This window comes from Myotis nattereri (assembly GCF_964212035.1).
Source record: "Myotis nattereri genome assembly, chromosome: 14".
Taxonomy (NCBI): domain Eukaryota; kingdom Metazoa; phylum Chordata; class Mammalia; order Chiroptera; family Vespertilionidae; genus Myotis; species Myotis nattereri.
Window position 1 is genome coordinate 4,393,295 of NC_138089.1, and position 27,951 is coordinate 4,421,245.

Below are 27,951 nucleotides of genomic sequence, written 5' to 3' on the forward strand. Positions count from 1 at the left end.
GGGAGAGGGATAGAGAGTTAGAAACATCGATGAGAGAGCAACATCGATCAGCTGCCTCCTGCACACCCCCTATTGGAGATGTGCCCACAGCCAAGATATATGCCCTTGACTGGAATCGAACCTGGGACCCTTCAGTCCACAGGCTGACGCTCTATCCACTGAGCCAAACTGGTCAGGGCCATAGCTCTTTTTAGATATAAACTATTCTTTGTCAGATACTCAATATTCTTAATCAGGTCTCCCATTCATTAAAGTTAATATACATGGAAATTATGCTGCTCCCTTAGTGTTAATTTTATATTTTAAGTTTTATATATGGGTAACATTTTTTATCAAAACTCAGTTTAAGACTGGCCAGTGTAGTTCAGTGGTTGAGCATCATCCTATGAACAAGGAGGTCGTGGTTCGATTCCCACTCAGGGCACATGTCCAAGTTGCAGCATCAATCCCTGGAAGGGGCATGTAGGAGGCCGATCAGTGATTTTCTCTCATCATTGATGTTTCTATCTCTCCCTCTTCCTTCCTCTCTGAAATCAATCAAAACAAAACAAAAAACAAAAAAACACCTCAATTTGAAAACAGTTTGGTAGAAAATTACCTTTGTCTAGTGATTTCAGTAAGTTTTGAATTGCTAATGGTTATCAGTTTAATACTATTTATAATAAAACACTCTTTTTTCCAGGAATTATTAATTTTCTCTTTGATGATTAAAAATAAATTACTGAAGTAAATACCAGGTATTACTCATGTCCAAAGTAAAAGAGAGAACGACTGAACACACACCACTAAAAAGTTCTACACCTTTCATCTATACTCTGTGGAATGGTCCTAAAAGACAAAAGCATAAAATATAGATTATTGAGAAAGGTCTTTTGTATGCATGTGTGTTTGGTTAGAGTCCAGGGGTGGGCAAACTTTTTGACTCGAGGGCCACAGTGGGTTCTTAAACTGGACCCGAGGGCCGGAACAAAAGCATGGATGGAGTGTTTGTGTGAACTAATATAAATTCAAAGTAAACATTACATAAAAGGGTATGGTCTTTTTTTTTTTTTTTAGTTTTATTCATTTCAAACGGGCCGGATCCAGCCTGCGGGCTGTAGTTTGCCCACGGCTGGGTTAGACCCATGTGTTTTAGATTCACATTTGTAATTCTTAAGAGACTTTTAAAAGCTTTCCTACTGCCCTAACCAGTTTGGCTCAGTGAATAGAGCGTCAGCCCGCGGACTGAAGGGTCCCGGGTTCGATTCCGGTCAGGGGCATGTACCTTGGTTGCGGGCACATCCCCATTGGGGGCGTGCAGGAGGCAGCTGATTGATGTTTCTAGCTCTCTATCCCTCTCCCTTCCTCTCTGTAAAAAGTCAATAAAATATATTTAAAAAAAAAAAAAAAGCTTTCCTACTTCATATGTGGTTTTTAAAGAGTGGGTGTGATAAAATATGGAAATTACAAAGACTAATAAGATTAAATAATTTATTGTAAGGTGTACAAAAACTCATTTTTTGGTTTTATATTTCTCTCTACTTGGCTTCATTATAATCCAAACTTAAAAAAAATTTTTTTTTAATCCTCACCTGAGGATATTTTTTCTTTTTTTTAAAGGGAGAGTGGAAGAGAGAGGTAAAGACAGAGAGAAATATCAATGTGAAAGAAACACATAGATTGGTTGCCTCCTGCACAAGCCCCAACCAGAGCCCAGGCCGGGGAGGAGCCTGTAACCGAGGTACATATTCTAAAACAAGCTAAGTGCCAAATTTAAATCACTTTGTATTCTTGTTTTTCATGGGTACCTATAATTTCTAGTTACTATGCTAGGACTGTGGGTATAATAGTAAATAAGAAGGGTCCAAGATTTGATGCCCTTGACCGGAATCAAATCCGGGACCCTTTGGTCCACAGGCCAACGCTCTCCAGGGGTCCTCAAACTTTTTAAACAGGGGGCCAGTTCACTGTCCCTCAGACCGTTGGAGGGCCGGACTGTAGTTTAACAAAAAACTAGTCGACTGCTAAGCAACAGGCAGCGGCGGCAAAAACACCCGGCGGGCCGGATAAATGTTTTCGGTGGGCCGCATGTGGCCTGCGGATCATAGTTTGAGGACCCCTGCTCTATCCACTGAGCCAAAACAGCTAGGGCCAAACTTTTAATTTTTTTTTAATATGTATTTTGATTTTTTATAGAGAGGAAGGGAGAGGGATAGAGAGTTAGAAACATTGATGGGAGAGAGACACTGATCAGCTGCCTCCTGCACACCTCCTACCAGGGTTGTGCCCACAGCCAAGGCACATGCCCTTGACTGGAATCAAACCTGGGACCTTTTAGTCCACAGGCCAACGCTCTATCCACTGAGCCAAAATGGCTAGGGCCAAACTTTTAATTTTTAATGGACAATATTTCATGATATACTTTTGTTTGTATAATATGGAAATGCTTACTTATTTAATTGATACTTCATAGACTTGGACTAATGTTCATGAAGTCCTGGTGTCTTTTGGAAGAAGAGTTTTGTGCTACCCACTTTACCGCCATTTCAAGCTGGTGACGAAAGCCTGCAGAGACACTATGAAGATATTGCAACTAGGTGAGATATTATTGTGCTTACAGAATTGAGAATGAAAAATTACAAGTTTTTAGTCTGAGGAAGTAATACTCTTTTTTTCTATATGTAAATAATGAAATGATTCATCCAACCACTTTTCCTCCCAGGTGTATGTAAAGTAATAGTCCCTCTATACAGATGTATAATCACACAAATCAGGTGTTTCTGAAAGGAGTGGGAAGGTAAATAAAGGAGTACACACCATATTCCAACCCACTTTGTATTTAGTAGATTTCATCATTCAGTGTTTCTTGGGTGCTTATAATTCCTAGGACTGTGGGTATAATAGTAAATAAGATAAATTTCCTGTTCCTATGAAGTTTTCAGTTTTACCTGGATGACAGATGATAAATAACACACAATTTCAGAATAGAGTGAAATGCACTTTGCTTGCGGGAGTACAGTGATCCACTAGGAAGAGGCAAGGGGACCTGGGCTTGGAAAGGCTTTCCAAAGAAAAGCACAGAACTTTTTGTTGTTGTTAATGTTTCTTTTCTATTGATCTTACAGTAAGGGAGGGAAGGAAGGAAGAACAAACGGAGAGAGAGAGAGAGACATGTATTGATTGCCTCCCGCACAACCAATAGTATTAACAAGTATTAACAAGTATGAAAATAGTATTAACAATACTTAAAAGGAAAGCACAGTTTTTGAAGAGTATGTAACTTTCCTTTTCAAAACTGTGTCATAATTTTTGTAAATTTTCTAAAACACCTGATCAAAATATTGCTTGTCAGTTGTTCAAAAATGCATTTGAAGAAAATGTTCAAGTATGAAATTAATGTTTAGAATTTTTTATCAGTATTTTAAGGCTTCATTGTATAATCAAGTATGTCTGTCTTTTTGTTGAACAAATAAATGTTCATTGTGGAAAATTTTGAAAATAGGGGAAGTGCAAAGAAGAATAAAGAACTGTAATTCCTCATGAAATAATGTCAGGCACACATCACATTTGTTCAGTGACTGTAGAGACAAACATATATATACTTGTTCAATGACTGTAGAGACACACACACACACACATACATATATACATATATATATATATATATATATATATATATATAATCTTACACATATAAAACTTATTTCCCATCTGTATTTATCTTTTTTTAAACAAAATAGGGATAAAACTATGTAAATACAATGTAACTTCTCTTTAAATTAAAAATTCAGAATACTTCTTTATTATTACTAGAGGCCCGGTGCACAAAAATTTTTTTTCTCGGCGGGGCGGGTCCCTCAGCCTGGCCTGTGCCCTCTCGCAGTCTGGGACCCCTTGGGAGATAACGACCTGCTGGCTTATGCCTGCTCCCGTGTGGCAGAGGGCCGGCCCAATCCCTAGGTGGAGCCCCTGGTCGGGCTCAGAGCAGGGCCGATTGGGGAATTTGGGCGCCGCCCCCTGTCATGCACAGAGCAGGGTGGATCGGGAGGTTGCAATGCCACCCTCAGTCACGCTCAGGGTAGGGCCGATTGGGGGGTTGGGGCACCGCCCCCTGTCACACTCAAGGCAGGGTCGATGGGGAGGTGGCGGTGCCACCCCCTGTCATGCACAGAGCAGGGCCCATCAGGGGGGTTGGGGCTCCATACCCTGTCATGCTCAGAGCAGGGCCCATCAGGGGGTTGGGTAGCTCCTCCCTGTAAGCACAGAGTAGGGCGGATCAGGGGGTTGGGGCGCCACCCTCTATCACGCACAGAGCAGGGCCGATGAGGGGGTTGGGGTGCCGCCACTGTCACACTCAGGGCAGGGCCAATGGGGAGGTTATGGCTCTACCCCATCACACACAGAGCAGGGCCCGTGGGGGTGGGGGGGTTGGGGCGCCGCACCCTGTCACACACAGAGCAGGGCCGATCAGGGGGTTGGGGAGCTCCCCCCAGTCAGGCACAGAGCAGGGCTGATCAGGGGGTTGGGGCGCCTTCCCCTGTAATGAACAGAGCAGGGCAGATAGGGAGGTTGTGGCCCCGCCCCCTGTCACAAACAGAGCCACAGGGCAATCAGGGGGTTTGGGCGCTGCCCCCTGTCACACTGATCCCGATGCCAGGAGGCCTCTCAGCTCCGCTGATCCTGGTGCTGGGAGGCATATTAGCCTTTACTATATAGGATAGAGGCCTGGTGCACGGGTGGGGGCCGGCTGGTTTGCCCTGAAGGGTGTCCTGTGCCGGGAGCCGGTCCATCCTTGCTGTTTCAAAGGACCTGGCATATATGGCATACTGTTCTTAAAATGTTTGCTCACCTTCTTGGCACTATGTGTTTTAACCAAGGTCTCTGAGAAAGGTTGTTTCCCCAGGTAGGGATTTTCCCCTGAAGTTAGGGAGGGAATAAAACCTCTTAACTAAGTGCCAGGCAGGTAATTAATCACTTTAACTACGAACAATCATGCTTACGCTACATAATCTTTACTCCCTGGAATGGAGATAAGAAACGCCCTAACCTTTGAAATAGAGATTGATAGGATTGGAATCAACTGGTATAAATACAGATGTAATAAGTCAGAACTGAGGAGAGACAGAGAGAGAGACAGAACCTAGGCACAGAACCTACACAGAACGTTCTCAAGAGACAGAAGAACTTCCCTGGAGAGAACATGGCAAAAGATCCTGGACAGAAACTGGCCTCAGAACCTAGAGACAGAACCTAGCAAGAGAACATGGCAAAAGATCCTGGACTGAACCTGACTACAGAAATTGGCAAGAGAACCTGACTAGAACCTGGTGACTGAACCTGGCTTGAGAACCCGGACAGAACCTGGCTGGAGAACCTAGCGAGGGAACTTGGCTACAGAACCTGGCTGGAGAACCTGGAGAACCTAGCAAGAGAACATGGACACAGAACCTGGCTGGAGATCCTAAGCAGAACCTCTCTGGAGATCAAGACCAGAACTAGGCTGGAGATCCTGGCTAGGCTGCTGATCAACTGAACGCTGTCTCCGTGTCATTCCTTCTTCGCCGACTCCGTCTACGCCTTTGGGAACCCCTGGACCTGCTGGGGTTGGACCCCGGCAGTCCTGGATCAGGGTGGGGGTCCCCACTGGGGTGCCTGGCCAGTCTGGGTGAGGGGCTGAGGGCTGTTTTCAGGCTGGCGGGTGACTGAAGCTCCCAACTGCTCCTCTTTTTCTTTTTTTTTAAATTCTGGGCCAGCTTTAGCTCTGGCTGCAGCTCTGAGGCCTCTGCTGCTCAAAGCAGGTATCTGGTTTGTTTGGGTTCTATAATCGAAACACTGTTTCAACTCCAGCTCTGAGATCACAGCGGGCTGAAAGGTTTCTGGGGTTTTGTTTAGCTTCTATATTTGTAACAATGTTTGAAACTGCAAGCTCAGAGGCCGGCAAGGCAGGCAGGGAACGTTGGTTTCCTCCGTCACTGAAGCAAGCAAGCCTCATGTTAGTTTCAAGCTGCCTGGCTGCCATCCGCCATCTTGGCTGGCAGTTAATTTGCATATCTCACTGATTAGCCAATGGGCAGGGTAGCGGATGTACACTAATTACCATGTTTCTCTTTTATTAGATTAGATTTTGTGATAATAAATTTGCCTGTAGCCATTAGCAAGGGGGCAACTTTGCTTTTGGCATGTCTGTTAAATGAAGCTATATAATTTCATTAGGTAATGGTTGCTATGGATTCTCATTTGTGGCCTTAATTCTATAACTTTTTTGATAAAAATCTCTGGAGTACAGTCTTATTTCTATTGCAGATACCTGTGTTTAGGCCTCTCACCACAGTCCTGTCCGATTGCATTAGTCTCCTCCTTGTCACAGTCTGACTTCTACCAAACTCACCTATTTACTCCCCTATTTCCCTACTGGAGCCATCTGCTCCAGCTAAATACTTTTTTTTTCTGTTATTCCCTGAACCACCCCATTTTAAGTCCACGTCTACTCCTTTTTATGCCGTCCTCCGAGCTGGCATACCTACTCTTTTCTTCATGCACTGAATTATTTGCAGCTTCAGATCCTGCATTGTCTGTTAGCCTGGCAGTGTTAGGGAGCTGTGTGATTGTGAGAGGCAGTATGTTCCAGGGTGTCCTGCCGGAAGCCGGTCCATCCTTGCTGCTTGACACAGTCGCTGCAGGATAGAAACATCTGCACAGCATATGTTTCAAGGGACCTGGCGTATATAGCATACTGTTCTTAATATGTTTGCTCCCCTTAGCGCTGTGTGTTTTAACCAAGGTCACCTCTCCGAGAAAGGTTGTTTCCCCAGGCAGGGATTTTTCCCTGAAGTTAGGGAGGAGATGAAACTCCTTAACTAAGTGCCAGGCGGGTAGTTAATCACTTTAACTACAAACAATCATGCTTAAGCTACATAATCTTTACTCCCTGGAATGGAGATAAACGCCCTAACCTTTGTAATAGAAATTGATAGGATTAAAATCAACTGGTATAAATACGGATGTAACAAGACAATAAACAGCAGAACCTCTCTGGAGATCCAGACCAGAACTTGGCTGGAGATCCTGGCTGGAGATCCTGGCTAGGCTGCTGATCAACTGAACACTGTCTCCGTGTCCTTCCTTCTTCGCCGACTCCGTCTACACCTTTGGGAACCCCTGGACCTGCTGGGGTTGGACCCCGGCAGTGTCCCACTGTAGAGACACCTACACAAGTTTCAGCTGAAGAGTTTTAGGTTCTTTTTTTTGTAAAGACTTACTGTTGACTTTTAAAACGTTAAGTTGGTAGTTATAAAAATAAACATCTTCCCCTGTACTCCACCCCCCAGAAGAGAAAGACTGACATATGCTCCGCCTGGTATTTTCTTTGTGACAATTAAAACTATTCCAAAAATTCTTATAGTTTAGTTTGTTCTTCCTTGAATGTTTCTGTTTGGATAACATGGCTAATTTGGTTTCATCACTTCGGTGAGTTTTGATTGTTCAGTGAGTCCTCACCTAATGTCATCAGTAGGCTCTGCGACTTGAAGTGAAAGAGAAGAAAACCAGTTTTACCATAGGCGACTTGATATGGACAAGCATTCAGATTGTACAAAGTTGCAGTGAAATGAAGTGAAACAAAAGTTATTTAAGAACCTGATGTATTTCTTCCTCCTTCTGCCTTCCACATTACCTCCTTTGTAATTAAAATTGGCCTGTAGAGTGTGTGGTGTAGTCTGCACTAATCATCTATACTAATAATAGCCTAGGTGGTGTCAAAAAAATATTGACATAAATAAAGAAGTTGAAAACTAAAATATAATTCCCAATGGTGTTTTGAAAGTTTGAATTAGAAGAACATTATCTAATTGAAGTTATGGTGCATGTAAATATTCATTTAGTCTGGGTTGCTTCTTTTTGTTTAATATATCTAGTTGTGTTCATAGTACTTTTTTTTGGTAACCACAGTTAATTAGCTATAGCAATAGCATATAAGGCTTATTCATAATTCTTAAGGAAAATATAATGGGCTTTGGCCCTAATAGTGTGATACAATTTTATGCAACAAAGGAATATGAAAAATATTCTAAAGAACAATTAAAACTCTGAACTGCTATATATTACCTCCTGGTGTCTGAAATTCTCAGTTTAAAAAAATCAGATATATTTTCTTAAAGATGATTTCATTTTTTTAAATTTCCTTTAGGTAAAAGTGCAGTTTTAAAGTGTCTCCTGGATATTCACAAAATTTTTCAGGAAAGTGACCAAGCTTACATTCTAAACGATCTCTATATCTCGGACTACTGTGTGTGGATTCAGAAAGCCAAGTAAGTTTTGAATTACATATGAATTCTGTATGTTCCCATTTCAGGAATACCTACTTAACCCTGAGGAAGAACATGAAATAACCTAGGAGATAAATTTTAATGAAAGAGAAGAAGCCTCATTTAGCTACCAAACATTTTAAGAAGTAAATGGATCAACCTGGGTAGCTTAGTGAATTTGCTTAGGGAGGAAGTGCAGATGTTGAAAAGCTAATTTAACTTAAAAAAAAATTGTCACTGCTTAGGAAATAAATGTTAAAACAGGCAGTTATAAATATTGAATGCTATGTTATTGACTGTCCTATATAATAAAAGGCTAATATGCAAATCGACTGAACGGTGGAACGACCAGTTGCTATGATGTGCACTGACCACTATGGGGCAGATGCTCAATACAGGAGCTGCCCCCTGGTGGTCAGTGCGCTCCCACAGGGGGAGTGCTACTCAGCCAGAATCCCGGCTCACGGCTGGCGAGTGTGGTAGTGGTGGCGGGAGCCTCTCCCACCTCCGCAGTAGTGCTAAGGATGTCTGACTGCTGGGGAGCAGGCTTAAGCCATCAGTTGGACATCCCCTGAGGGCTTCCGGACTGCAAGAGGGCACAGGCTGGGCTGAGGGACCGCCCCTTAAGTGCACGAATTTCATGCACTGGGCCTCTAGTACAGTGGTTGTCAACCTGTGGATCGTGACCCCTTTGGTGGTCGAACGACCCTTTCACAGGGGTCGCCTAAGACCATCCTGCATATCAGATATTTACATTATGATTCATAACAGTAGCAACATTACAGTTACGAAGTAGCAACAAAAATGATTTTATGGTTGGGTCACAACATGAGGAACTGTATTTAAAGGGCCAGAAGGTTGAGAACCACTGCTGTAGTACAATATGAAATCTGAAGCCTGAGGATTGGAACCTGTTGATACTTTACTTCAGTGCAGTGTGAGTGTGCCTGTGTGCACCTATGTAAACATTTCAGGTCACAAACCTAATCAGTGCTGATTACAAAGCTGTGTCTTCACTGGCTAACCACTGGCTAACAGAATCCATTGTTCAGAGCATTAAAAAATGCAACCCTCAGAGCCGAATCACATGATTCCTGGTAACATATACCTAAGGATCTGAACACTCACAAGTGGGATGCTTGCACTTGGTATGTAAACTTCAGAAAGGGTTTCCCATTGCCTCAGGACTATATGCAGTTTAACAATGGAGTGAATTTTCATTTGTGAAAGGGTTTTTAGACCTGATTCTTATCACACATGCCCAAGTATCCATTTAAGAAACTATTAATTGAGAACTCACAAAGAGAGCTCTTGATCGCAGTGATTCTTCAGTGTAGAAAAATGATGGCACAATATCATTTGTTACTTAGAAGAAAAATGATTATGATATTTTTTTCTATTATTGTGGTTGGTAAATTAATGCTCTAGTGTGGCTTTAATACCTGTTTCAAGTGAGCCATTATATAGCATTTACTTCTTTTTCTGTTCATGGGGAAGCAATTATATTGCAAAGTGAAATAAAAAATCTCGAAGTTATTACCTGTTGTAAAGAAAATGTTAGGGACTGGGCAAGATAACCCTAATAATATTCAGCAGGTGGTGTCAGCATTTGTGTTGGAAATGTAGATTTTGCCAGATGGGAAATTGTGTCTCCAGCCCTGAAGTCATGATGGTGCGGCATCACTTCATTCAGTCCTCAGCTGATTGAGCTCATCATGCTGTGCTGCCAATCCCGCTGCTTTCATAACAAAACTAAATTGAAATAGTCTATTTGTGTGGATTTACATCTTTCTTTTTTCCTTTGAGGGAAAGGATTTTATAAACATGTAATGAACATTGATAAACATTGATATTTGTTCTAGGATCCCATTTCTTTGAGTTGCATTTCTTATTAACAAGAGAGATCACATATCTCATTAAGTAGAAGGGTGCCCTCAGGTTGATATAGGGAGTGTTAGACTTTCTCTTAAACATTTTTTCCTTTGGTTTTAGGTTGTGGAAAATTTTATTAAATTTTCTAATTTCATTCTTAATTTTTCAAGTACAACATAATTGAGCTTTTCAATATCTGTTGCTGTGGACTTTCTTGGCTCTGGATTAATTATATTGCAGTGAATGTCCATGATTTTCATAGCTAATTTCTTTCTCACCTTTCACCTTTGGTTTGTTTCTTTTCCATATAGTTTATCCGTGAAAGCTAGCACCTTATTTTAAAATAATTCTGTATTTTCCTGAGTCTGTTTCTCACTTCCTCACTTCATCTCACACAGCCATGAGCATTCTAGTATTCTAGCTGTTTTTGCTTGTTTTTTATTTCTTTTAATAATATTTATTTCAGGGAGAATGGGAGAGGGAGAGAGAGATAGAAACATCAATGATAAGAAAGAATAATTGATAGGCTGCCTTCTGCATGCTCCCTACTGGGTATTGAGTTTGCAACCTGGGCATATGCCCTTGACCAGAATTGAACCTAGGACCCTTCAGTTCCCAGGCCAACGCTCTAGCCACTGAGCCAAATCAGCTAGGGCTAGAAGTTTTTTTTGTATATCTCAGTGTTCCAAATTGGGTGCATATATGTTTATCAAAGTATTATCCTCTTGTTGGCTTGATCCCTTTAGTATTATGTAGTAACCTTTGTTGTATCTTGCGATGACCTTCATTCTGAAGTCTGTTTTGTTGAATATGAGTATTGCTACCCCAGCATTTTTGTTTGTTTGTTTCCATTTGCATGGAAAATTATTTTCCATCCCTTCATTTTCATCCTCTGTAAGTCTTTTCTTCTGAGGTGGGTCTCTTGTAGGAAGCATATAATTGGGTCATGTTTTGTATCCATTCAGCTACCCTACATCTTTTGATTGGAGCATTTAATCCATTTACATTTAGGGTTATTATTGATAGGTACTTATTGCCATTTTAATTCTGTGTGCCTATGTTTCTTTCTCTCTCTCTCTCTCTCTCTCTCTCTCTCTCTCTCTCTCTCTCTCTCTCTCTCTCTCCTGTTTCTTCTTCCCCTTACAGATGCCCCTTTACCACTTTTTCGGTGCTGGCTTGATGGTGATAAGCTCTGTTAGCCTTTTTTTGTCTGGGAAGCTCTTTATTTCACCATCTATTTTGAATGACAGCCTTGCTGGTTATAGTAATCTTGGTTTCAGATACTTGATTTTCTTTACCTTGAATACTTCATGCCATTCCCTTCTGGCCTGTAGACTTTCTGATGAGAAATCAGTTGACAGCCTATGGGAGCTCCTTTGTAGATAACAAATTGCTTTTTTCTTGCTGCCTTTAAGATTCTCTCTTTGTCCTTAATTTTTGACATTTTAATATGATGTGTCTGGGCATGGGTCTGTTGGGTTCTTCTTGCTTGGGACTCTCTGTGCCTCCTGGACTTATGTGACTCTTCCCTTCACCAGATTAGGAAAGTTACCTGACATTATTTCTTCATACATGTTCTCTATTTCTTACTCACTTTCTTCTCCTTCTAGCACACCTATGTTGCAAATATTGTTATGGTTTCATGTTGTCCCACAGCTCCCTTAAGCTGTCCTCCTATTTTTAAATTGTTTTTTTCTTTTTGATTCTCTGGTTGAGTGAATTTTTTCTACCCTGTTTTTTAATTCACTGATCCAATCCTCCTCATCTCCCAATCTTCTGTGTATTCCTTTCACTGTGTTTTTTATAGTTCTACTAGGGGCCCAGTTCACGAATTCATGCATCTTGAAAGGAACCGTGGGCCACGAGGCTGTGGTGGGCACAGGGGCAGGTCTTGGCCCATCCTCTGCGCCCCTTCTCTGCCCCTCCCGCCGCAGCCTCCAGTCCCCTGTTGGCCAGCAGCCCCACTCCCTCTGCCACTGCTCCCATGCGCTTATAACGCCAGCCCCATTTGCACCTGCTGACGGTGCGGAGCAATTGGGGCCAGCGCTGGCCCTGGGTGTGAGCGAGGGCTTTGGTGCCAGCTGCAGGTTTGAGCGGGGCCACTGCCGGCAGCGGGTGCGAGGGGGGCTGGCGCCGGCAGCAGGTGTGAGTGCACAGCAGGACTGCAGTGCACGGGAGCAAAGAATTTTCAATAACCACCAGAGGCTCACCCTGATGGCAGTGACCAGCTCCCTGCCTTGTTCTGTTGCCCCCACTTACCTGCTCCACCGTCCCGCCGTGGCCGATGCCTGCCATGTTCCACATTCTGCTGCCAATGCCTGCCATGTTCTGCGCACGCCCCCTGGTGGTTAGCACACGTCATGCTGACTTGTTTCACCGTTCAGTCTATTTGCATATTCAGGTTTATATATATAGACTAGAGGCCCGGTGCACAAAAATTTGTGCACTCGGGGGAGAGGGGGGGTCCCTCAGCCCGGCCTGTGCCCTCTGGCAGTCTGGGACCCCTCGGGAGATAACGACCTGCTGGCTTAGGCCTGCTCCCAGGTGGCAGAGGGCAGGCCCAATCCCTAGGTGCAGCCCCTGGTCGGGCTCAGAGCAGGGCCAATTGGGGAGTTGGGGCGCCGCCCCCTGTCATGCACAGAGCAGGGCAGATTGGGAGGTTGCGATGCCACCCTTAGTCACGCTCAGGGTAGGGCCGATTGGGGGGTTGGGGCACCGCCCCCTGTCACACTCAAGGCAGGGTCGATAGGGAGGTTGCGGCGCTGCCCCCTGTCACGCACAGAGCAGGGCCGATGAGGGGGTTGGGGCGCCACCACTGTCACACTCAGGGCAGGGCCAATGGGGAGGTTATGGCTCTACCCCATCACACACAGAGCAGGGCCCGTGGAGGGGGGGTTGGGGCACCGCCCCCTGTCACACTCAAGGCAGGGTCGATAGGGAGGTAGCGGCGCTGCCCCCTGTCACTCACAGAGCTGGGCCCATCAGGGGGGTTGGGGCTCCGTACCCTGTCACCCACAGAGCAGGGCCAATCGGGGTTGGCGCGCCACCACTGTCACACTCAGGGCAGGGCCATGGGGAGGTTATGGCTCTACCCCGTCACACACAGAGCAGGGCCCGTGGGGGGGCGGGGGGGTTGGGGCGCCGCACCCTGTCACACACAGAGACACAGGGCGATCAGGGGTTTGGGGAGTTCTCCCCTATCAGGCACAGAGCAGGGCTGATCAGGGGGTTGGGGCACCGCACCCTGTCACAAACAGAGCAGGGCCCATAGGGAGGTTGTGGCCCTGCCCCCTGTCACTCACAGAGCCACAGGGCGATCAGGGGGTTTGGGCACTGCCCCCTGTCACACTGATCCCAATGCTGGGAAGCCTCGCGGCTCCACTGATCCCGGTGCTGGGAGGCATATTAGCCTTTTACTATATAGTATAGAGGCCTGGTGCATGGGTGGGGGCCGGCTGGTTTGCCCTGAAGGGTGTCCTGGATCAGGGTGGCGGTCCCCACTGGGGTGCCTGGCCAGCCTGGGTGAGGGGATGATTGCTGTTTGCAGCTGGTCACACACCCTTCAGGGTGGAGGTCCCCACTGGGGTGCCTGGCCAGTCTGGGTGAGGGGCTTGAGGGCTGTTTTCAGGCTGGCAGGTGACTGAATCTCCCAACTGCTTCTTTTTTTCTTTTTTTCATTTTATTCTGGGCCAGCTCTAGCTCTGGCTCCAGCTCTGAGGCCTCTGCTGCTCAAAGCAGGTATCTGGTTTGTTTGGGTTCTATAATCGAAACACTGTTTCAACTCCAGCTCTGAGATCCCGGCGGGCTGAAAGGTTTCTGGGGTTTTGTTTAGCTTCTATATTTGTAACAATGTTTGAAACTGCAAGCTCAGAGGCCAGCAAGGCAGGCAGGGAACGTTGGTTTCCTCCGTCACTGAAGCAAGCAAGCCTCATATTAGTTTCAAGCTGCCTGGCTGCCGGCCGCCATCTTGGCTGTCAGTTAATTTGCATATCTCGCTGATTAGCCAATGGGAAGGGTAGTGGATGTACGCTAATTACCATGTTTCTCTTTTATTAGACAGGATGTCATTCTTCATAGTCACTATTTTTTTTTTCATTCTGTTGAGCATCTTTGCTGTCAATATTCTGAACTCTGTATCTGATAAATATTTTTATCTCCATTTCATTTATCCCTTGTTCTTTAATTTGGTACTTCTTTTTATGTCTTCCCATTTTGGCTGCCTGTTTGCATTTGTGTCTGTTTAATAAGAGATCTGCTAGGACTTCTAGCCTCTAGTGCAGGACAATCTGACCTCTAGTCAGATGCTGTTAGTGACTGGCCCTGAGTATCGTTTGGAGCTATTAGCAAACTACAGCCCATGGCTCCTCTTCTCTGGCTTGGTGCCTGTGGAAAGGACCAACATGTGCACCAGGGTCTGTTTTTCCTATCCCTGGGCCCAGAAGGAGGTCAGGCAAAGACTCAAAGCTTCCAGAGACCCGCCTCTGCCTGCAGTCTGATTTTTCTCAGCCTTGATTGGCCTTAGGCTATGGACTACTGGTTGGAGGGAGAGGTCTTCCAACAGGGTGGGTCAACTGCCTCGCTTCCCACCTCCCCAGGCAAAAACCTCCTGGATAGCAAAGGTTCACATGAAAAAGATGCCCTCTGCAGCATGAGGGAATGACTCAGTACAGGCAACTGGGGTGGCTGCCCTCCAAGCTCCAACCCAAGAGCCCCAACCCTGGCTTCTGCTTACTCAGGTCCAGTCCACTCTGCCCTGCCTCTGCCGGAGCCCAAGGTTAGTGGCTGCACAATAAATTTTGTGTGTTGTTCCTTTAAAAAGGTGCCTGCATTTCCAGTCCTCTCTCCCTGGCAGACGGCAACCCCACTGCCTTTCACAGCCAGATGTTATGTGGGTACCCTTCTCAGTTCTGGTTCTCTCTGCTGGGGGACCCAGCTTAGGGTTTAGACCCCAGAGTTCTGAATGGGAACCACTCACAGCTGAGATAGCCTTCCAGACCTCAGCTGCTGTCTGCGGGAGCCCGGCCACCCCTTTCTGTTCTCTGCACTTTCTAGTCTCTGCAGTTTCCACTTTCCGTCCATGGTTATCAGCTTCTCTCCAGCTAGTTTTCAGTTGAAATTTTTTTATAAACAGGATATTATTTTGCATATACAAACAAAATGAAACTTTTTAAAAGTTACATGGTAGATTACGTTTCTAAAAACTTTCCAAGAAAAACCTGTTTTGAGTACAATTTATGAAAATACAGCACAATTCAATTATCGTCTCTTTTCAATGCTAAATCTCTTTGTTCTGTAACAAGTACATTTTTCCAGGTAGAGTTCTCTTACTTAAATAAAAATATACACTGTAATACAACTAGTAACACAGATTGCGTACTTGCTGTGATGCATCAGCATGGGCCTGGTGTTTGTAAGCACTGTGTGAACCGATAATGCCGTTTGACAGGCTTTTTGACATGCACAGCCTGGTCTGAGTTGTGACAGTGAAAAACCACTGACTGCATTAAATGAGGTGCTTCCTGAAGTGGAAAGGCCTTACAGAGGCAGACTCTGTAATGGATAAGGAGTGGCCCACTTGGAACCAGCTTTAATTGTACCAGTGGTTGAAAGAACAAAAGGCTACTTTTACATGGCTTAATTATTTTTTTTTCTGTGTCCCGTGTTTCTTTATTAAAATCAAAGTGATAGGGGATTAAAATCAAGAGCATCACTGAACTTTACCGTCCCGCCAACCAGCTCCCCACACCGTTTGTGCTCCCAATGCTTAGTGAGAAGAACATAATCCCAAAGCCCTGGAACTATCTCGGTTTCTTTCCTTTTCTCCGCCCTGGGAAGGCAGGCAGCTCAGTTTGAGTGCATGGGAGAGCCCAGAGTGGTGACGGGCACAGCGGGAAAGGCCTCACCCTCAGGGAACTGGACCGTGGAGTACAGCGTAGTGAAGTGAGGGCCCGCATAGCCTGGGCCAAAGTGGGGCCCTGGGGCCACAGGAAAATATTCTGGTCCCCTGAGAAAGGAGGCCTGGGAGCCTCAAAATCCTCTTTTGAGAATAGTCGCTGCTTGATCGTTTGCCCTTCTGGTGACGGTTGCAGAACCCACTCGGACCACGTCCTTCGCCGGCCCGAGCTGCTGGGCGACGTGGCTGATCTGCTGCAGGGCGGGCTTCGGGCACTGCAGGAACATGCTCTCCAGGTTGCCCTTCACTCGGGTCTCCATACTCGTCCGCTTTCTCTTTCGGGCCTGCAGCAGGGTCTCTGGTTTGCGTATCTCCTGCAGGTTCTCCTTGTTGTCAGCTCCCTCCACCCACTTCTGCAGCAGGGGCCAGAGCTTCACCTGTTCTTCAAACTGAGCTGCAGAGCCTCAAAGCACAGATGGTCATTTGGCTGAACACCTTGCCAAAGAGAACGCCCAGAGAAAGCCCCACATCGGCCTGGGCGTACCCCAGGGTGATCCTCCTCTGCTTCAGGAGCTTGGCAAATTGCTCCATGTCCTTCTGCAGAGCGCTCATGCTCTCCTCCTCGGGGTTGGGCTCCAGCTTCTCCTTGTCCAGCTTCAGGGCCCCAGGCAGGACAGCACAGGGCTCAGGGGAGGCCCCCTTGGAGTTGCTCTCCACCCCGGCTCCTGCCTTGCCCTCAAGCTGGGGGGTCTCCAGGCCACCTTGGGGTGCCAGCCCCACTGCAGCCTGAGGTGCACAGTGGGCCATCCCCCAGCAGACCTCATTTTGGGAGGGCATGGGGGAATCCCCCACACCTCAGCCCTGGGGGCAAGCCCCGGCCCTATGGCAGACCCGCCGGGAGGGCCTGGAAGCCCAGCCAGGTCTGAGGGTCAACCCAGCCCAGCTCCGGCCCTCCTGGCCCATTGCCTCCACCACCTGGTGGGGACGAGAAGGTGAAGTTGGAAGCCAGGTGTCCGGCCATGGGAAGGACGGTGCCCCAAGCCAGGGCCTGGTGGAAGGACATGGCTTAACTCATTTTTATTTTTTAGCAAACAGTGATTGGTAAGTTATCAGTGGAAAATAATTGAATAGAAACAAACCCAACTTTCATTCTTCAGACTATTAGGACACAGTCTACACCAGGGGTGGGCAAACTTTTTGACTCGAGGGCCACAATGGGTTCTTAAACTGGACCGGAGGGCCGGAACAAAAGCATGGATGGAGTGTTTGTGTGAACTAATATAAATTCAAAGTAAACATCATTACATAAAAGGGTACGGTCTTTTTTTTTTTTTTTTAGTTTTATTCATTTCAAACAGGCCGGATCCGGCCCGCGGGCCGTAGTTTGCCCACGGCTGACCAATGATATTTGACATTTTTAATCACTTTTCATCCTAGCATTCTTTAGGGAGAGGGTTTAGAATGCTTTTTCTATAAACTGTTTCAATGAGAACCTTAATTCAGGAAACTAACCAGCTTCAAGCAGTAAAAGGAGAATAATAAGAAATAGAGATGAATCAGCTTGGTGAAGAATCAGAAGAGAGCATATAAGTCATTTTTACATATCTTATGTAAATAGGTCACTTTAAACATAATGTAGTGTGAATAGTGAGAAACAGACTTTTTTCTGAAGGATAAAAATTCAATCAGCTGGTGATAGACAGAATTCCAACTGGTTCAGGGCTCCTCCTCTTCACTGCTCTGCCTGTTAGACTTGACCCTTTTTATTTTATTTTGTTGTTGTTGCTAATCCGCACCTGATGATATTTCCTCCATTGAGTTTTAGTGAGAGAGGAAGGAAGGAGGAGAGACAAAAACATCCATGTGAAAGAGACACGTGGATTGGTTGCCTCCTGCGCATGCCCTGGCCAGGGATTGAGCCTGCAACTGAGGTACATGCCCTTGACTGTAATCAAACCTGGGACCCTTCAGTCCACAAGCCAGTACTCCAATCACTGAGCCAAACCGGCTGGGACGAGTTGACTCTTTTTAATCCCAACATGTGAGGGGTATTCTTGTTGAAAAGAGCCAGGATTACAGATGAGGGACTTTGAAATTCCAAATGTATACTGTTGTAAATGACAGATAAAACTTTTTTATAATAGACTAGAGGCCCGGGGCACAGAAATTTGTGCACTCAGAGGGGGAGGGGGGACCCTCAGCCCGGCCTGTGCCCTCTCGCACTCTGGGACCCCTCAGGGGATGACCACCTGCTGGCTTAGGCCGGCTCCCCCGGGGATTGGCCTAAGATGGCAATCAGACATCCCTCTGGCAGCCTGGCAGCCCTCGGGGGATGTCCACTTGCCAGCGGGGAGCAGGCCTAAACTGCAGTCGGACATCCTTAGCGCTGCTGAGGAGGCAGGAGAGGCTCCCACCACCACCGCTGTACTGGCAGCCATCAGCCTGGCTTGTGGCTGAGCAGAGCTCCCCCATGTGGGAGCTCACTGACCACCAGGGGGCAGCTCCTGCATTGAGCATCTGCTCCCTGATGGTCAGTGTGTGTCATAGTGACCAGTCATTCCCAGTCTTTCTGCTGTTAGGGTCAGTTTTCGTATTACCCTTTTACTATATAGGATAGAGGCCTGGTGCATGGGTGGGTGCCGGCTGGTTTGCCCTGAAGGGTGTCCTGGATCAGGGTGGGGGTCCCACTTGGGTGCCTGGCCAGCCTGGGTGAGGAGATGATGGCTGTTTGCAGCTGGTCACACCCCCTTTAGGATGGGGGTCCCACTTGGGTGCCTGGCCAGCCTGGATGAGGGGATGATGGCTGTTTGCAGCTGGTCACACACCCTTCAAGGTGGGGGTCCCCACTGGGGTGCCTGACCAGTCTGGGTGAGGGGCTGAGGGCTGTTTTCAGGCTGGCGGGTGACTGAAGCTCCCAACCTCTCCTTTTTTCCTTTTTTTTTTATTCTGGGATTTATTTACCTTCTATGGTTGTCACTGGAGCTGAGAGCGGCTTTAGCTCTGAGGCTCAGCTCCAGCTCTGAGACCTCGGCTGCTGAAAGCAGGTATCTGGGTTTGTTTGGGTTCTATAATTGTAACACTGTTGTGGTCCTGCTCGCTCCAGCTCTGACAGCTGAAAGCAGGTTTCTGGGGTTTGTTTAGCTTCTGTAATTGCAACATTGTTTCTTAGAGTGCAAGCTCAGAGGCCGGCAGCGGCAGGCAGGGAATGTTGGCTTCCTCCATCACTGGAGCAAGCAAGCCTCCTGTTTGCTTCAGCTGCCTGGCTGCTGGCCGCCATCTTGGTTGGCAGTTAATTTGCATATCTCGCTGATTAGCCAATGGGAAGGGTAGTGAAGTTACGGTTAATTACCATGTTTCTCTATTATTAGATAGGATAATAACAACGATCAAAGTAGTTTCAACTTGAATTGACTTATCTACTGTAGTGTTTACTAATATCCACCAAAATAATTCAGCACTTTTCTCTTATTCTCAACCTCTGTAGTTAAAGCTTAGGTGTATATACTTCATGGAGTGGCAGACTTGGAATCAACTCTGTGATTTCTCAGTGAGAGATATCAGTCATAGCTTCTTTGGAGAATTCTGGGCTGTGCCAATCAGAATTGGCTTATTTGGGAATGTGGAATCGAGCTCCAATTGGGAAGGGAGGAAGGAAGGAGGTCCTCAGAGGTGAAACTCTTCAGGCCTGGACACCCACGGGGGCGGGAGGAGCACTGCGCAGCCTTTGGCGCTGCACCCTTGTGGCTGGGAAGGCCAGCAGGGCTCAGACCTTCGGCTTCTGTATCATCTGTAGTCATATATAATAAAAGCCTGATGCGCAAATTGTCCCTTTGGGCAGTCGTTCGACCGCTCACTGTGACATGCGCTGACCACCAGAGAGTGGCCCAGGACATGGTGCGCGTTGGTGACCCAGTGCTGGCAGTGGGCAGCAGTGAAGGCGCTGCCAGCTCCAATGGGCCCCCATGACAATGGGACTGTGGTGGGATGGTGGAGCAGGTGAGTGGGCGGTGCCAAGCTAAGGTGGGTGCGAGTGGGGGCTGATCTGTGGGGCAATTGGCGACCAGCAGGGGGGAGCGGGGCCAGCTCCCAGTTGCTGAGGGAGCCAGGTGGGTGGCCTGGCCCCAACCGATTGCCCTGCAGATGGCAACCAGCAGCAGCGGTGGGGGTCACCTCAGCACCTGGGAGCTGGGCCATAATTATTTTATTTTCAGTGTGCACGAATCCATGCACCGGGCCACTAGTGTGGGAATAAAACTGAAACTTCTTCGTGGGGCTGTGCAGTGATGTTTGTGAAACATCATTCTTCATGTATTGTGGAAAGTATTTGTCATGACTATTAAAAATGGGATATGTATATTCTCACATTTACTGAAGAAAAGCATTTATTTGAAAATATTTATTTCTAATATCACAGCTTAATAAGAGACATGGTTTTTTTTCCCCAAGGTCATTGCTCTTTATTTTGTAAAGCTGTGTCATGCGGACAGGACCTCCCTCAGCAAGAGAGAGGCTGTGGCCGGTTCTCAGGCTGATAGGGCCTCGGGGGAGAGATGTCCCAGCTCATGCTCAGGCTGAGCCCTTCACCACTGGGAGTGAAGTTTCAGTGTACACGTATGGTGGACATCAACAACAACGGTCCTGAACATGGATGCACATTATATTACAGCCGTCCTACTCCATCAGTGTGCTTGAAGCTGCCGCCACTGGCCAGACGTCATGCCAGGCTTCTAGCCCTTAGGGGAATTACTGACTCTGCCGATCTCACCTCGTCTCCGCTTTACCCTGGGCACCGTCCCTTTCCTCAGCTCTGGAAAGTCCAGCACTGAAACAGGGTTGTCCCCACGTAGGAGGGAATTGCCCATCAGTGATGACTATTGCCCTTATCCCGTCCTCCCCACTGTACCCCCCCCCCTCCCCGGGACACAGACACCTTATAGTGGAGCTTCTGTTTGTGGTTATACTGGAGAGGCAGGGCAGGGGAAGCTATGCTGCACAAACTCATTATTACGCTAAATATTTTGAAACAAAAGTGTCTCAAATATATGTTGGCGCGTAGATGAAAATTACCACCTTGTTCAGTGGCTCCCCCTGCAGGTTCCATTCTCTTCAGCTCTATTGAAATGAAGCCTTGCCCTAACCGGTTTGGCTCAGTGGATAGAGCGTCAGCCTGTGGACTAAAGGGTCCCAGGTTCGATTCCGGTCAAGGGCATGTACCTTGGTTGTGGGCACAGCCCCAGTAGGAGTGTGCAGGAGGCAGCTGATCCATGTTTCTCTCTCATGGATGTTTCTAACTCTCTATTCCTCTCCCTTCCTCTCTGTAAAACATCAATAAAATAAATTTTAAAAAAGGAAAAAAAAAATGAAGCCTCATGCTCAAAATATGGGACACACTACACTTATTTAACTTTGAAGTTAGGGAAGCAGAGCCATGACCTCTTCACTTGTTGCTCCTTTGCGCAGTAGTCACATCAGATTCCTCTGTAGAGCAATGAAGACCATGTTTGGAGAACTGCAATATGTTTTGTGTTGCTTCTTGCAAAAACAAAAAACTCAGTACTTCCAAGTTAATGAAAAGTTTATTTACTCAGTATAACAGAATGTGACAGATTTAGAAAAATATTTTCTGAAATATCATGAAACTTTTTTTTATAAAAAAAAATAAAAAGCAGTCTATGCTACTCTCTAATATTGCTTTTTTTCTTTGTTGTACATTTGAAACTTTTGAATAGGTATTATGTTCACAAAGACTTAAAAATAAACAATGGGTCTGGGTTGGCCCATGGAATGCTTTATTTTTTATGCAGCTATAGACTTACATCCTTGGTATGGATGTGCCAGGATTAGTCGCTGGTCCCGGATTCATGGACATTTGGTTGTTTCCCATTTGAGGCACTAAACGCAATGGTGCAGTAAAAACCTCGGGCCTGTGTTGTGTAGCACGTGTGTTTAATTTCCAAAACAGTTTTGCTGGGTCAGGAGTATGGACAGTTCCCATTTTGAAAGCTATTGCCAAGTGCTCCTTGTGGGGCTGTGCCTGTTTCCTCTCTTACCACCAGCGAATGGTGGCACCTTCCCCCACAGCACTTATCAAATGCTTGGATTTTTGCAATTTGATAAGTAAAAACACTATCTGTGTGACTTCAATTTGTATTTCGCTTATTTGACTGAAGTTAAATACCTTTTTATATATTCAAGAGGATTTGTGTTTCCTTCGGTGAGAGTTGCCTGCTGACATCTTTCATCCGTGTCACTGGTGGGTTGTGGACATGGGGCCTGTGCTGTGATAGGAGCTGCGGGTACTTCTCTCAATTTGCACACAGCCTTGGACTTCAGTGGCGATGGCTTTAGTGTTTTGCTATAGACATTGCTGGTCTCTGTTAGTTGAAGTTGCCCATTTTTGCTTTGCTTTTGTGGCTTCTGGATTTCGAGTCTTGGCTACAAGGCCCTTCCTCATCCTGAGATCATAAAGGAAGGCTCGCGGGCTCCCAGTCGTGCGTGACCGGCTCCGTATCAGTGAGGGCTTTGATCTGCTGGGCGCGTGTCCTGGTGTCATGGGAAGGGTGCATCAGCTCTAGGGCGTCATTGCTTTAAGCATGGCTCCCTGTGCCCACAGGCCAGGTAATGAATATCTGACTGTTTCTTCTTCTTCCATGGTTTCCAAGGTCCACAAGGTTGGCAGCTCTTGCAGAAGCCTTGAAGGAAGCCCCCCTGACAAAGGCCCAGCTGGGGTTGGAAGTGAATGAACTGGAGGCAGCTGCACTGCTCGTCTGTGAGGAAGAAGCAGCCCGCCCCGCCTCCAGGCCAACACCACCCTCCAGTTCTGAGGCCAGTGGCTCCGAGGACTCCGACAGCAGCACCTCCTCAGCCGGGACCGCAGACCCAGACTCAGAGCCAGAGGGGCCCACAGGCAGGGGAGCCGGGAGAGGACGGTCCTTGCAAGGCCCTGCTCTTGACGAAAGCCGCGCCCTGCGTGTTGATGGCCATGGGCTGTGCGGACGCTTGGCTGTCCCAAGGGCTGATGCCTGTCGGGGAGAGCTACTGGCCTCAGCGCGGGCCCCTGGGGGAGCCAGGCCTCTGATAGAGGAGCTTGGAGAGCAACTCGAGACGGTGGTGCAGCTCTCAGTGCCCGAGGGTCCCGCTCCGGGGCCCCGCAGGGCACAGGCAGACGGCGCCCTCCCGGGGACGGGCGGTGAGGGTTCCATTTGTGGGTGAGAATGATGTCAGGTGTGGTTTTAGTTACTGACTGAGAATTCTTCACTTTTACTTGTACTTTTTCTTAAAGTATACAACATAGTTTTTTAATGAGCAATGTTGGTAACTTTTAGTTTCCTTCCTGCTACTTTAAAAATAAAGTTCTGAAGTACTTCTACCAAAGTATAATTAGTATCTGAAGATGGAAAACAATAGTTCTGCCAGAATCCCTTGAATGTGGAGCCATTAATATCTTCAAAACCTTTACCAAGATATACTTGGCATGCAATAAGCTGCACACACTTCAAGAGTACGATGCAATCGGCATTGACACATGCACCAAATCAGTCATCTTTGCGATTAAGAGACTGTACTTACCTCAGCTCCAAGTGTACTCATGGTGCCCTGGCACCCACCCCACCACTCTCCCAATAAAGCTGTTAGGAATATTTCTGTGCAAGCTTTTGTGTGGACATATGCTTATTTCTCTTGGGAGTGGAATGACTGAGCAGTCATGGTAAGTGTATGTTTAACAATTTAAACAACTGCTAAACTGCTTTTCAAAGTGGCTATACCATTTTACGTTCCCACCAGCTGTGTATAAGTTATAGTTCTTTCACATTCTTGTCATTACTTGGTATGGTCAGCTTTTTAAAATTTTACCATTTTAGTAGGTATGCAGCTGTATCTCATTGTGGTTTTAATTTGCCTATTTTAAGACAATGTTGAGCATTTTTTTATTGTGTACTGTCATTCACATATCTTTGGTGAAATGTCTGTTCAAATCTCTTGCCAGTTTTTTTCTAATCTTTATTGTTCAGATTATTACAGTTGTTCCTTCCCCCCCCCCCCATGGCTCCCCTCCACCTGGTTCCTACCCCACCACCTACCCTTACCCCCCCTCCCACACTGTCCTTGTCCATAGGTGTACGATTTTTGTCCAGTCTCTTCCCACACCCCCACACTTCCTTCCCCCCGAGAATTGTCAGTCCCCTCCCTTTCTATGCCCCTGATTCTATTCTATTCACCAGTTTATTCTGTTCATCAGATTTTTTATTCACTTGATTTTTAGATTCACTTGTTGATAGATATGTATTTGTTTTCACTTTGTTGTTCATAATTTTTTATCTTTACCTTTTTCTTCTTCTTCCTCTTCTTAAAGAATACCCTTCAGCATTTCATATAATACTGGTTTGGTGGTGATGGACTCCTTTAGCTTTTTCTTATCTGTGAAGCTCTTTATCTGACCTTCAATTCTAAATGATAGCTTTGCTGGGTAGAGTAATCTTAGTTGTAGGTTCTTGGCATTCATCACTTTGAATATTTCTTGCCACTCCCTTCTGGCCAGCATAATTTCTGTTGAGAAATCAGCTGACAGTCGTATGGGTACTCCCTTGTAGGTAACTAACTGTTTTTCTCTTGCTGTTTTTAAGATTCTCTCTTTGTCTTTTACCCTGGGCATTTTAATTATGATGTGTCTTGGTGTGGTCCTCTTTGGATTCCTTTTGTTTGGGGTTCTCTGCACTTCCTGGACTTATAAGTCTATTTCTTTCACCAGGTAGGGGAAGTTTTCTGTCATTATTTCTTCAAATAAGTTTTCAATATCTTGCTCTCTCTCTTCTGGCACCCCTATAATTTGGATGTTGGTATACTTGAAGTTGTCCCAGAGGCTCCTTGCACTATCTTCATATTTTTGGATTCTTTTTTCCTTTTGCTTTTCTGGTTGGGTGTTTTTTACTTCTTTATATTTGCCTTGATTCTTGGGATCCTCTAATCTGCTGTTGGATCTCTGTATATTATTATTTATTTCAGTCAGTGTATGCTTAATTTCTAATTGTTCCTTTTTCATATCCTTGAGGGTCTCACTATATTTCTCGGAGGTTTCTAGAAGATTCTTGAGTAGCCTTATAACCGTGGTTTTGAACTCTATATCCAGTAGTTTGCTTTCCTCCATTTCTTTCATTTGTGACCTTTTTCTTTGTCTCCGCATTTTGGCTGCTTCCCTGTGTTGATAGAGTGGCCTTGTGTGGTAGGTGTCCTATAGTGCCCAGTGGCTCAGCCTCCCCAATTACCTGAGGTGGACACTCTTGGTGCACCCCTTTGTGGAATGTGTGCACAGTCTTGTAGTTAAGCCTTGATTGCTGTTGGTATCACTGGGAGGAATTGACCTCCAGGTCAATTGGCTGTGAGGACCAATTGTGTCTACAATGGGAGAACTTCTGTGCTGGAGACACCCTTATGGGGTAGGCCTTGCTTCAGTGGGGCTTTGGCACTCACTGAGCCTGCCCCCTGAGTGTGTCTCTTATGGATGTGAAGCGTTGTAATCTGGATGGTCTCACTCTGACCACTGGATAGACTGGCTCTTGGATCTCCAAGGAGGTGCAAAGTCAGCCATGGCCTGAGACCACCCAGCAAGAGCTACAGAGAGATCTGCAGATTCCTCCTCTTTGTTTGGGGTTTGGAGGTGCCCAGATGAGGCACAGCTGTGAAGCAAGGAGGTGCAAAGTCAGCCATGGCCTGAGACCACCCAGCAAGAGCTACAGAGAGATCTGCAGATTCCTCCTCTTTGTTTGGGGTTTGGAGGTGCCCAGATGAGGCACAGCTGTGAAGCAATGCAGGCTGCTGGTGAGCCTTAGGCCTTCTTTTGGAAGCTCTGAGGTTCTCTGACTCAGCTACAGTTTGATAGGTTTTTAGGTGGAGAAAGGCCAGGCCATTAGTATGCAAAAGCCTCTGCACAGAGCTTGGGTGGGGTTGTCAGTTGTGTGGGACGACTTGAGCATGGGAATCACCAGGCGGTGCAAACAGCAATGGTTGCCGTCGGCTCTGCCCCAGATAGGCCCCTGGGTCTCTGTGTCCCGTGGCCCCATGCAGGAACAGTGAATGCTGCAAGCACCTCTGCGAGAAAGCCGCCCTCATGTTCTGGCCCGATGCCAGACAGTTCAGTTTCTCTCCGTATGAGTCTGGGTCCCCAAATTCTCACCCATAACTGGAGTTCAGAGCAATTGGGAACTTGTATCTCCCTCCCAGTTGAAAAAGACAACAGCATACCCAGCTGCCAGCCCCTTTCGCGTGCCTCTGTACCTCCATCCACACTTCCACACCTCTGCACCTTCTACCAGACTCAGTGTGCTTTTCTCTTTCCTTCTAGTTGTAGAATTTCCACTCAGCCAGCCTTCCCATGGTTCTGGATGATATTCATTTTGTCTTTTAGTTGTAGTTTTAATGTGGTTATGCGCAGCAGCAAATTCAGGTGTTTACCTATGCCACCATCCTGGTTCCCTATCTTGCCAATTTTTTTAAGCTGGCGTTGCTTTCTTATTTTTGAGTTTTGAGAGTTTTTCTTATAAATTCTGGATACAATTGCTCAATAGGAGTGATCTTTGCATGCCTTGTAATTTTCTGTTGGAATGCAGACATTGTGAAATCTATCTCATTGGGTACTGGGTATGTATTACAAATGTTCTTTACTTTTGTTTGGGGATGCAGTTAAGTTACTTGGAAATAGTTTGATCTTTATGGGTCTTGCTTTTGTAATTTATAGGCAGGCCTGGAAAAGGGCTCAGTGTGGGACAAGCTATGTCACAGGACTAAGGAAAGAGTTTCCCATGCCCTATGAATTATGAATTTTCCCATCTATCTGGTGGGAGCAGGTACCTGTGTAAGTGCTCAGTGCTGTTCCAGCCTCATTGCATGCTCGTCAGCAGGTGTCCTCTGGAGTGTGCAGGGACCTCTCCTGACACCAGGCCAGTATCAGGAGAGGTCCCTCTACAGCTCTCTGCAGCTGTCTCCTCTCGGTGCTCTGACCTGCCAGTTCCCGCTGCCTTGCTCTCCCTGCGCCCTCACCTCTGTCCCCTGCACCCCAGTCCACGGCTTCTGCCTGGGTTGCCCCTCCCTGTGCAGCCTGGACAGTCCCTCAGGGCAGTGGGTGAGCCTCACGGAGTTTGTTTTCCACCCCACAGGATCACTATCTTTTGTTGCCTGATGTCCATTGGTTTGTGTGTTATTTCTGTTTTTCTTTTTTGGTTATTTCAGGTGGGAGAGTAAATCTGGTCCCTGTTACTCCATCCTGATTGGAAGTGTAAATGTCCATTAATATTTTCTCATTTGAGTGTTAGCTCATAGGGAGTGGGGTCTGTGTTGTGGTTTGTTACCGCTAAATCATCAATGCCCATGTTCTTGATGCTCTCTATAAATACCTGTTGAATGAATTAAATAAACCAGTTTGCTTTGGGGAGGAAATGATATGCATTAATCTCAGTAGCATTTTTATTTCAAGAAAGGGTGTGACACTTTTACTCTGGGTTATGCAGGCTGAGTGTTTGTATTCCCAATATAAATTCCAGTTTGTCTTAACAGTCTAGTTGGGGTGACTGCCATTTGGCACGTGTGTAAGCTCCTGAATACCAACAGCATGTCAGAACGTGCTCAAGGCTTTTCTCAGGGGCCCTCGATCGCCCCACCAGTCGCCCCACAGATCAGCCCTGATCACCGCCCAGGCCTAGGGACCCTACCTGTGCATGAATTTCATGCACTGGGCCTCTAGTAAAAATAATAATTTTTAATACCTAGGTATTTTGAAATAACAGGATACTGAAACATTAATTAATCTGAGTTTGCCTCATATGGGGAATCTAGAGGATGGATTTGAATCTATTAATTGAGTATGTCTTATATTTCATTTGAAATATATCCTTAAAAATGTGAATGTATTAC

The 27,951-nt window shown here is 46.2% G+C and overlaps 1 protein-coding gene and 1 pseudogene across 3 annotated transcripts in view; one reads left to right on the forward strand and one right to left on the reverse strand.

The window, feature by feature from the left end:
- The window catches only part of SHQ1 (SHQ1, H/ACA ribonucleoprotein assembly factor), a 117,926-nt gene extending 94,229 nt beyond the window's left edge, over nucleotides 1-23,697 (forward strand). For both annotated transcript variants that reach the window (XM_081105756.1, XM_081105755.1), the window contains exons 9-11: nucleotides 2,453-2,576; nucleotides 8,165-8,285; nucleotides 22,710-23,697. In XM_081105756.1, the coding sequence (XP_080961882.1) occupies nucleotides 2,453-2,576; nucleotides 8,165-8,285; nucleotides 22,710-23,259 (795 nt within the window). In that variant the 3' untranslated portion in view covers nucleotides 23,260-23,697. The remainder of the gene's footprint in view (nucleotides 1-2,452; nucleotides 2,577-8,164; nucleotides 8,286-22,709) is intronic.
- Nucleotides 15,999-17,068, reverse strand: LOC308529428 (POU domain, class 5, transcription factor 1-like; annotated as a pseudogene). Its single transcript has one exon. The product of its transcript is annotated as a POU domain, class 5, transcription factor 1-like (transcript).
- Nucleotides 23,698-27,951: the final 4,254 nt, after the last annotated feature.